General features: G+C 41.5%; 1 protein-coding gene across 6 annotated transcripts in view; it reads right to left on the bottom strand.

The window, feature by feature from the left end:
- Positions 1-11399, bottom strand: part of LOC310731647 (sodium/calcium exchanger 1-like) — an 18079-nt gene extending 6680 nt beyond the window's left edge. For 4 of the 6 annotated variants that reach the window (XM_083551360.1, XM_083551362.1, XM_083551363.1 and 1 more), the window contains exons 1-2: positions 11181-11399; positions 6577-8411 (exon numbers count right to left, since the gene is read on the bottom strand). In XM_083551360.1, coding sequence (XP_083407486.1) covers positions 6577-8366 — 1790 coding nt within the window. In that variant the 5' untranslated portion in view covers positions 8367-8411; positions 11181-11399. The remainder of the gene's footprint in view (positions 1-6576; positions 8412-11180) is intronic. The other 2 variants (XM_083551359.1, XM_083551361.1) reach the window with 1 other exon arrangement.
- Between the last annotated feature and the right edge of the window lie 900 nt (positions 11400-12299).

Below are 12299 nucleotides of genomic sequence, written 5' to 3'. Positions count from 1 at the left end.
ACACAAAACATTATACACAATCACACACAATCAAACACCTCACACATCATTATACACCAACACAAAACATTATACACAATCACACACAATCAAACACCTCACACATCATTATACACCAACACAAAACATTATACACAATCACACACAATCAAACACCTCACACATCATTATACACCAACACAAAACATTATACACAATCAAACACAATCAAACACCTCACACATCATTATACACCAACACAAAACATTATACACAATCACACACAATCAAACACCTCACACATCATTATACACCAACACAAAACATTATACACAATCACACACAATCAAACACCTCACACATCATTATACACCAACACAAAACATTATACACAATCACACACAATCAAACACCTCACACATCATTATACACCAACACAAAACATTATACACAATCACACACAATCAAACACCTCACACATCATTATACACCAACACAAAACATTATACACAATCACACACAATCAAACACCTCACACATCATTATACACCAACACAAAACATTATACACAATCACACACAATCAAACACCTCACACATCATTATACACCAACACAAAACATTATACACAATCACACACAATCAAACACCTCACACATCATTATACACCAACACAAAACATTATACACAATCACACACAATCAAACACCTCACACATCATTATACACCAACACAAAACATTATACACAATCACACACAATCAAACACCTCACACATCATTATACACCAACACAAAACATTATACACAATCACACACAATCAAACACCTCACACATCATTATACACCAACACAAAACATTATACACCATCACACACAATCAAACACCTCACAAATCATTATACACCAACACAAAACATTATACACAATCACACACAATCAAACACCTCACACATCATTATACACCAACACAAAACATTATACACAATCACACACAATCAAACACCTCACACATCATTATACACCAACACAAAACATTATACACAATCACACACAATCAAACACCTCACACATCATTATACACCAACACAAAACATTATACACAATCACACACAATCAAACACCTCACACATCATTATACACCAACACAAAACATTATACACAATCACACACAATCAAACACCTCACAAATCATTATACACCAACACAAAACATTATACACAATCACACACAATCAAACACCTCACACATCATTATACACCAACACAAAACATTATACACAATCACACACAATCAAACACCTCACACATCATTATACACCAACACAAAACATTATACACCATCACACACAATCAAACACCTCACAAATCATTATACACCAACACAAAACATTATACACAATCACACACAATCAAACACCTCACACATCATTATACACCAACACAAAACATTATACACAATCACACACAATCAAACACCTCACACATCATTATACACCAACACAAAACATTATACACAATCACACACAATCAAACACCTCACACATCATTATACACCAACACAAAACATTATACACAATCAAACACAATCAAACACCTCACACATCATTATACACCAACACAAAACATTATACACAATCACACACAATCAAACACCTCACACATCATTATACACCAACACAAAACATTATACACAATCACACACAATCAAACACCTCACACATCATTATACACCAACACAAAACATTATACACAATCACACACAATCAAACACCTCACACATCATTATACACCAACACAAAACATTATACACCATCACACACCTCACACATCATTATACACCAACACAAAACATTATACACAATCACACACCATCACACATCATTATACACCAACACAAAACATTATACACCATCACACACCATCACACATCATTATAATCCATCACGCACCGTTATATACCATTATTAATTTATACAGCATATCAGTCGATATTATGAAATGCTTTAGGTCACATGATTGGTCATGTCTAGTCTAGTCATTGTAGTGCTCTGATTTATCACACTGATGTGATGTACTGTGGTGTGTGTGCGTGTGTGTGTGTGTGTGAGGGAGGGACGTAATGTTTGGTAATCTGCAGATGCTCAGCTTCAGTTTGAAGGTGCAGTAAAGCTGTAATAAATCAGATGTAACTGCAGAATTTAGAGTTTGTGATTAGAATTTATTTTCCACTCCACAGATCAGAATTATTGCTCCATTACGTTCTGTACTACACATACAAATCACACAACAACGCAAAGCTAATTAAGGTTTAAAAAATGCAGCCGTGTGTGTGTGTGTGTGTGTGTGTGTGTGTGTGTGTGTGTGTGTGTGTGTGTGTTTATGTATGAGATTTATGTCATCCTGCTTGCTGTTCTGTAACATCTCACAAACTCCAAACATCATCCAGAGCCTGGCTATATAAGGAGCGTTAGCGTTAGCGTTAGCCATGGCTGGTGCACTTCAAAGTGTATGTGCAGCGAACTGCGCTTTTCCATTTCAAACCGTCTGAGACCTCCGCTGTTAATCTTCACTGGATCATATCTGCCCTTATTATATCCTCCCTCATATGGAAAATGTCACATGATGGTGCAGATAAACTGCTATGTGATGGTGTGTGTATGTGTGTGTGTGTGTGTGTGTGTGTGTGTGTGTGTGTATATGTGTTCCAAAAGAGGAGAAACTCTATCTCCTGACAAGCAAAGGAAGAAAACTCCCAACTATCAAGATACTTTTAATTTGGATCATTTCCTCTAAAACCCTGAGAGATTCCAGCTGTGGAAAAGTCCTGAAGCTCCATCAAGTGCTTAGCATTATCATTGTGCTAGCAGTTAGCCTGCCTCATTCTGACTAACCTCCTGCTCATGTAAGGATCATTTACAGATTTCACAAGAATGTCAATTCCTTGCGAAATAATAAAAACTCTAACTGTTATTAAACACAACTGCTAATTAAATCCTCAACTCTGTTCATCCACAAACTGAACCATGCTGTTGCCTAGTGGGAGGATTGTTCGCTCTAACCGGTGTTAGCGCTGAGCATTCAGTAAAAGGAAAATTAATACAATAATATGCTATTTTATTATGTTAGCTCATCTGCTAGCATGTGATTAGCATGTGATGGAACTACAGAAACATTAATATGATTCATTAAGGATTCATTAGTGATGCTAATCTAACCCTGATCCTCCTAAAGCTATGCTAGCTTTAAGTCGCATTTTCCTAGCTATAAATGAGACTCAGATTCAGAACATTGTTGATCCAGTGCCACTTTCTCAGACTTGGACTTTACCCGTGATGAGAAACAGGAGCTGACCCGATCACATTAAAGATGAGTACATGGAGGAGGAGGAGGAGAAGGAGAAGGAGAGGACCATGAAATCAACTGTATTTTATTCCTGAAAGGATGAAACAGATAAAAAGATGAAAGAATAACTTGTATAAAGAGATAAAAGGGAGAGGCAGCACAGGGAGTGCTACATGGGTTTAAATACTGCATAGTTTTACACATCTTCATAAATCTCACCTCATCACCACACCATACCATCACAACACACCACCACTCCTTACCATCACACCATACCATCACATCACACCACACCACCACTCCTCACCATCACACCATACCATCACTCCTCACCATCACACCATACCATCACTCCATACCATCACACCACACCACCACTCCTTACCATCACACCACACCACCACTCCTCACCATCACTCCATACCATCACATCACACCACACCACCACTCCTCACCATCACTCCATACCATCACATCACACCACACCACCACTCCTCACCATCACACCATACCATACCATCACACCACACCACCACTCCTTACCATCACACCATACCATCACATCACACCACACCACCACTCCTCACCATCACACCATACCATCACTCCTCACCATCACACCATACCATCACTCCATACCATCACACCACACCACCACTCCTTACCATCACACCATACCATCACATCACACCACACCACCACTCCTCACCATCACACCATACCATCACTCCTCACCATCACACCATACCATCACTCCATACCATCACACCACACCACCACTCCTCACCATCACACCACACCACCACTCCTCACCATCACTCCATACCATCACATCACACCACACCACCACTCCTCACCATCACACCATACCATCACGCCACACCATCACTCCTCACCATCACACCACACCACCACTCCTCACCATCACACCATACCATCACGCCACACCATCACTCCTCACCATCACACCACACCACCACTCCTCACTATCACACCATACCATCACTCCATACCATCACACCACACCACCACTCCTCACCATCACACCATACCATCACGCCACACCACCACTCCTCACCATCACTCCTCACCATCACACCACACCACCACTCCTCACCATCACACCATACCATCACACCATACCATCACGCCACACCATCACTCCTCACCATCACACCACACCACCACTCCTCACCATCACACCATACCATCACACCATACCATCACGCCACACCATCACTCCTCACCATCACACCACACCACCACTCCTCACCATCACACCATACCATCACTCCATACCATCACACCACACCACCACTCCTCACCATCACACCATACCATCACGCCACACCACCACTCCTCACCATCACTCCTCACCATCACTCCTCACCATCACACCATACCATCACTCCTCACCATCACACCATACCATCACTCCATACCATCACACCACACCACCACTCCTCACCATCACACCACACCACCACTCCTCACCATCACTCCATACCATCACACCACACCACCACTCCTCACCATCACACCATACCATCACGCCACACCATCACTCCTCACCATCACACCACACCACCACTCCTCACCATCACACCACACCACCACTCCTCACCATCACACCATACCATCACGCCACACCACCACTCCTCACCATCACACCACACCACCACTCCTCACCATCACACCATACCATCACTCCATACCAGGGGTCACCAACGTGTTGCCACATGAGTAGCCCGTGGGCCTTTTCTAAAAATAGCTGTTTCCTACTTTGTTAAATCATTGTTGATACTTATGAGAAATCATTAACATGATCAGTGTCTTTACATAGATGAATATCATTAATTATTAATAATAACATATAATAAAAAGTAAATTGAGCACATTTTTTATTTCAGATCAAACTGAAAACTTGTGTATCAAAACTGGTAGCCCTTCACATTAATGGTACCCAGGAAGTAGCTCTCAGTTTCAAAAAGGTTGGTGACCCCTGCTCCATACCATCACTTCTCACCATTACTCCATACTATCACCCCACACCATCACTCCATACAATCACTTCTCACCATTACTCCATACCATCACACCATACCATCACTCCATACCATCCATCACTCCTCACCATCACACCACACCATTATATCATACCATCACTCCATACCATCACTCCTCACCATTACTCTATACCATCACTCCTCGCCATCACACCTCACATCACACCACACCACACCATCACACCATCACACCATACCATTACTCCATACCACCACACCTCATCCTTACTCTATACCACCACACCACGCTATCACTCCTCATCATCACACCACACCATCACACCACGCTATCACTCCTCACCATCACACCACACCATCACACCACACCATCACACCACGATATCACTCCTCACCACCACACCACACCATCACACCACGCTATCACTCCTCACCATCACACCACACCATTACACCACGCTATCACTCCTCACCATCACACCACACCATCACACCACGCTATCACTCCTCACCTTCACACCATACCACCACACCACGCTATCACTCCTCATCATCACACCACACCATCACACCACGCCATCACTCCTCATTATCACACCACGCTATCACTGCTCACCATCACACCACACCATCACACCACGCTATCACTCCTCACCATCACACCACATCACCACACCACGCTATCACTCCTCATCATCACACCACACCATCACACCATGCTATCACTCCTCACCATCACACCATACCACCACACCACGCTATCACTCCTCACCATCACACCATACCACCACACCACGCTATCACTCCTCACCATCACACCATACCACCACACCACGCTATCACTCCTCACCATCACACCATACCACCACACCACGCTATCACTCCTCATCATCACACCACACCATCACACCACGCTATCACTCCTCATCATCACACCATACCACCACACCACGCTATCACTCCATACTATCACTCCATACCATCACACCTTACCATTACTCCACACCATCACTTCCTTTCAGTGTGTGTGTGTGTGTGTGTGTGTGTGTGTGTGTGTGTGTTTATTCCAGTCCGATGTCAGTTTGAACTCCACCCAGTCAGACACACAGCTCTACTGACAGTGGATTGTTGTGAATATATTGTCAAAATAAAAAGATTTAGAGAACAGGAATGATGAAGCACCTCAGAAAACTCTGTGTTACTTTTCAGAACAAATCAATGTAAAGACTTACGAGATCTCGTCGTTCTGGAACTCCAGGACTCCATAAGTATCTTCAAAGTCCTCGCCTCCCCCTTTCGCGGTCCCTGCGATGGTCTTATATGGAACTACAACAACCCCTCGAGCTCCAGACATCCTCATCACCTTTACTTCCATCACCCCGATGCTCTCGCTCACGTGCATCACTGGTTCCTCAAACGTAAAGATCCCAGCATGATCATCATCAAAAATGGTCACCGTGGCGGTGGATGGAAGTCCGAGTCCTGCCAGGCTGTCCACATGATTGGACATGGAATCCTGGTGGTTTGTTCCCTCAGACAGAACCTTGACATTGCTCAGGTGGACCAAGAAATGCTCATCTTCTTCAAAGATGTCATCATCAATGATCTCCACTCGGATTTCCTTCTCGGTCTCACCTGGGTTAAAAACGATGAACCCCTCTGTGAATCTGTAATCGGAGCCGGCGTTGGCGGTGCCGTCCTCCGTCCTGTAGCTCACAGAAACCGTGCTCGTCAAGTCGCCACCACGCCGGACCACGTTCATAGCAACTGAGCCACAGTTTTCCAAACACTGGTACGAACACGGATCAAAGAAGATCTTTGAGGAGAGATCATTTTCTGAGACTTCAGATCGCAGTTCGTAGGTGCCGAGCGCTCTCCTGGCCTGATCTGCTGCATGTTTCTTCAAGATGTTTCCTGCTCCAGTCATAAGCCTCGTAGCTTGGCAGCGATAAAACGCTCGACTCTTCTGCTGCTGGTTGAGAAGTTGGTAGTTAGCGATCTCCACAAGCTGCTCCCTGTCTTTTTCTGGATATTTCTGTTTCAGGTCTTTTAAAATCCCCGCCATTTCTCTCCTGGTTTCCTCCTCATCCATCTCCACGGGCATATCCACAGCTCCTTCCAGAAAGCCGAGCATCTGTCCGTCCATTTCCACGTCATTTTTCGATTGATGTTCTGGACCTCCTTCCGTCTCGATGATCATTCCTCGCTGCTTCCCGACTCGGTACCTTTTATAAACATATTTGTAGAAGAGGAGTCTCCGATCTGCAACCCACGCAAACACCACGCATATGGGGAAGAAGAAGAGCGTCAGGAGCCCCTCCCACACCTCCACTACCCCTGGAGAAAACACAGCTAGGATCATGTACAGCCAGGTGTAGGCGAAGATGCTCCAAGCTGCAGTGACGAAGAACACTCGGAGATGTTTGACTTTGCGATGCTCCCTGTCCGGAATGACGGAAACACAGAGTCCGATGATGACGAACATGTTGAAGGCGGCACTGCCAACGATGGTGTTGGGTCCCAGCTCACCTGCTTCAAAGTTGTGTCCACAAACCTCCACCACCGAGAGCAGGATCTCCGGAGCAGACGATCCCAAAGCCATCAGGGTCAGATTGGACACCGTTTCGTTCCAGATGCGCACCGTGGTGGTCGTGGTTTCTCCGTTCGGCTTCTTGATTGTGATTTCCTTCTCCTGCGAGGTGATGACCTCAATGGATGCCATAAAGCGATCAGCAATGATGGAGACTCCAAGGAACATGTAGGCCATCCCCACAAAATAAATGGTGGCTCTCGCCAGCTTGTCTCCAAACGAAGGATTTTCTGGCCTCCATATGGGCAGGATCACTCCCTCCTTACACTCATAGCTACCTGCACAGGACTCTGTGTGATTGACTGGAACTGAAGCTTCATGAAGAGTGGAGCCTCCAGCAGCAACATTAAGGAACTCAGGGGAGAAGAAGATGAAGAACAGAGCGAGTTTCTGTGATAAAGGATAGAAGAACAGAGCATCTGATGGTCCCATTTTACCTGAGGAGGTGTTTTATGCCTGATCTCCTGCTGTCTTCTCCTGGAACAGAGAGAGTTTGTGTTCATTAGTTTCACCAGTGTGTGTGTGTGTGTGTGTGTGCGTGTGTGTGCGTGTGCGTGTGTGTGTGTGTGTGTGTGTGTGTGTGTGTGTGTGTGTATATACAGTAGAAGTGAATAAAACAGAATGATTCATGTTAATAATGTGAGGGCTGATCACAACACAAATACAACACCACAACATTAGTACAACACAAATACAACACCTAAACATTAATACAACACAAATACAACACCACAACATTAACACAACATAACTACAACACCACAACATTAACACAACACAGATACAACACCACAACATTAACACAAAACAAATACAACACCACAACATTAACACAACATAGATACAACACCACAACATTAACACAACACAAACACCACAACATTAATACAACACAAATACAACACCACAACATTAACACAACACAAATACAACACCACAAGATTAACACAACACAAATACAACACCTAAACATTAATACAACACAAATACAACACCACACCATTAAAACAACACAAATACAACACCACAATATCAACACAACACAAATACAACACCACAACATTAAGACAACACAAATACAACACCACAACAATAACACAAATACAACACCACAACATTAACACAATACAAATACAACACCACAACATTAACACAACACAAATACAACACTACAACATCAACACAACACAAATACAAAACAAACATAACACAAATACAGCACCACAACATTAATACAACATTAACACAACACAAATACAACACCACAACACTAACACAACACCACAACATTAACACAATACCAACACAACACAAACAACACTAACACAACACTAAAACAGCACCAATACAACATTACAATACACCAATACAACAAACAACACTAACACAACACCAGAACATTTACATAACACTAACACAACACCAACACAACACAAATACAACATTAACACAACATTAACACAACATTAACATAACATCAACAGAAGGCCAACACAACACTAACACATAAACACAGCACAAATACAACACAAACACACACACACACACACACACACACACACACACACACACAGTAACATTAGAGAGGAGGATAAAATAGTAAATGCTGGTTTCGGTCTCTGTTTATTTTCATGTTGAGATTTGAGTACGTATCTGAGGGAGGATTCACGCTGAAACAGCAGAGAGGTTGAACAGCCCTGTGTGTGTGTGTGTGTGTGTGTGTGTGTGTGTGTGTGTGTGTGTGTGTGTGTGTGTGTGTGTGTGTGTGTGTGTGTGTGTGTGTGTGTGTGTTTTAGAGGTTAAACCTTAAATAACTTCAGCTTAAGGACAAAAAAAAGGCCTTGAGACTCACATCATCTCTATCTCACCTCTGTCTCATCTCTGTGTCCAACACAACCATGAAACATCTGAAGATCTAATCTCCTGATTCACTCTAACTTTTAAAAGTATCTGGTGTCTGAGTCTGATCACTGTGTGGTTATGAAACTTCACTGTTTATTATTAAAGGACTATAAAACTTTTGAGTGATGTAATACTGGATCAGATCCACTGCATCAGACACATTATATCAGATCCATTACACTGCATCCACTACTTTAAATAAACTTTTTAATATTTGATAAATCATAGTTTAGATTAGATCCACTACATCCAATCTACAATGTGCACTGTATTAATTTCTTTACATCAGATTTACAATATTGTGACACTACGCTATTCCAGATCCTCTACATCAGATCAACAATCAAATATACCACAGTTAGTTCCCATACATCAGATCCTACACATCAGATTCTCTACATCAGATTTACATCAAATTCTCTATATCAGTTCCTCTACATCAGATGAACATCACATTCTTTATATCAGATCCTCTACATCAGATGAACATCAAATTCTCTACATCAGAATTACATCAAATTCTCTATATCAGATCATTTACATAGGAATTACATCAACTTCTCTAGATCAGATTCTCTACATCAGATTTACATCAAATTCTCTATATCAGATCCTCTACATCAGATCATATACATCAGATCCTCTACTTCAGATTACTTACATTAGATCCACATCATTAAATTCTCTACATCAGATTTATAACATGAAATTCATTTAATCAGATCCTCTACTTCAGAGCATTCACACTAGATCTTCTACATCAGATGCTCTACATCAGATCATATACATCAGATTACATTCCCTACATCAGATACATTACAATATATTTACATTACATTATTAACATCAAATCCCCTACATCAGATTTACATTAAATTATTTACATCAGATCCTCTACATCAGAATTACATTACATTTTCTACATCAGATCCTCTACATCAGAATTACATCAAATGCTCCACATCAAATTCTCTACATTTGATCCCCTACTTTAGATTTACAACATTAAATTTTTTACATTAGATTTACAACCGAAGGACATATACATCAGATTCTTTACATCACATTCTCTACATCAGATGTTACATCTTTTACTGTGAGTAACTGCATCAAACAATTTCCTTATGGGATCAATAAAGTTTTCTCATTCTGATTCTGGTCATATACATCAAATCCTCTAGATCAATTTCCTCACATCCGATCTTCTATGAACATCTCTAACATCTGCAGCAATGTACATCAACATCTGGAAACCCCAGCCTGAGAGAGGTCCTGAGCTGGAAACCTGTTAGAGGTGAATTTGTGAGAGAATAAAAGTGAATGAAAGTGTAAAGAGACACTCACCTGTGAGGTTCCTGTGCCTGTGTGAGTGTGTGTGAGTGTGTGAGTGTGTGTGTGTGTGTGTGGTGAGGGAGAGTGAGCTTGGCGTAGTGAGAGCAGGAAGATAAGCTGTCCAGATTTAAATTTAGCAGAAGCAGGCATTGTTTGTGGCAGTGCAGGATGGCTGAGAGACTCTAAACATGGCCAGCGGTGCAGAGCTGCTGCTCATCGTCGTCCTCCTCCTCCTCCTCTACTTCCTTACAAGGCTGCGTTCCCATCACACACACTCACCCTACACTCACCACCACACTATCTTCCCCTGATAACACACCTCCTTTACAGCTGTGTGTGTGTGTGTGTGTGTGTGTGTGTGTGTGTGGTGTCCATTGTGTGAATGAGAAGAATAAATCTTTTAATTTTAAGTTCTACCGTCATATTGTATATGACTTTACCTCTATATAATCATCTGCAGCATCAAACATATAAACTCCAGTATGAACTCCAGTATAATAGCATTATAAACTACAGTATATAAACTCCACTATAAACTCCAGTATTTAAATTATACTATAAACTCCAGTATTTAAACTCCACTATAAACTCCACTGTAAATTCCAGAATAAACTCCAGTATATAAACTCCCCAATAAACTTCTGTATATAAACTCCAGTATATAAACTCCACTTTAAACTCCACTATAAACTCCCCAATAAACTTCTGTATATAAACTTCTGTTCATAAACTCCAGTATATAAACTCCACTTTAAACTCCAGTATATAAACTCCTCAATAAACTTCTGTATATAAACTCCAGTATATAAACTCCTCTCTAAATGCCACTTTAAACTCCAGTATATAGACTTCCATATAAACTCCCCAATAAACTTCTGTATATAAACTCCAGTATATAAACTACACTTTAAACTCCACTTTAAACTTCAGTATATAAACTCCTTAATCAACTTCTGTATATAAACTCCAGTATATAAACTCCACTTTAAACTCCAGTATATAAACTCCCCAATAAACTTCTGTATATAAACTCCAGTATATAAACTCCACTATAAACTCCCCAATAAACTTCTTTATATAAACTCCAGTATATAAACTCCACTTTAAACTCCAGTATATAAACTCCCCAAT

Source organism: Silurus aristotelis (assembly GCF_946808225.1).
Source record: "Silurus aristotelis genome assembly, chromosome: 9".
NCBI classification, from domain to species: Eukaryota; Metazoa; Chordata; class Actinopteri; order Siluriformes; family Siluridae; genus Silurus; species Silurus aristotelis.
This window is presented reverse-complemented; position numbering and strand designations above follow the sequence as displayed.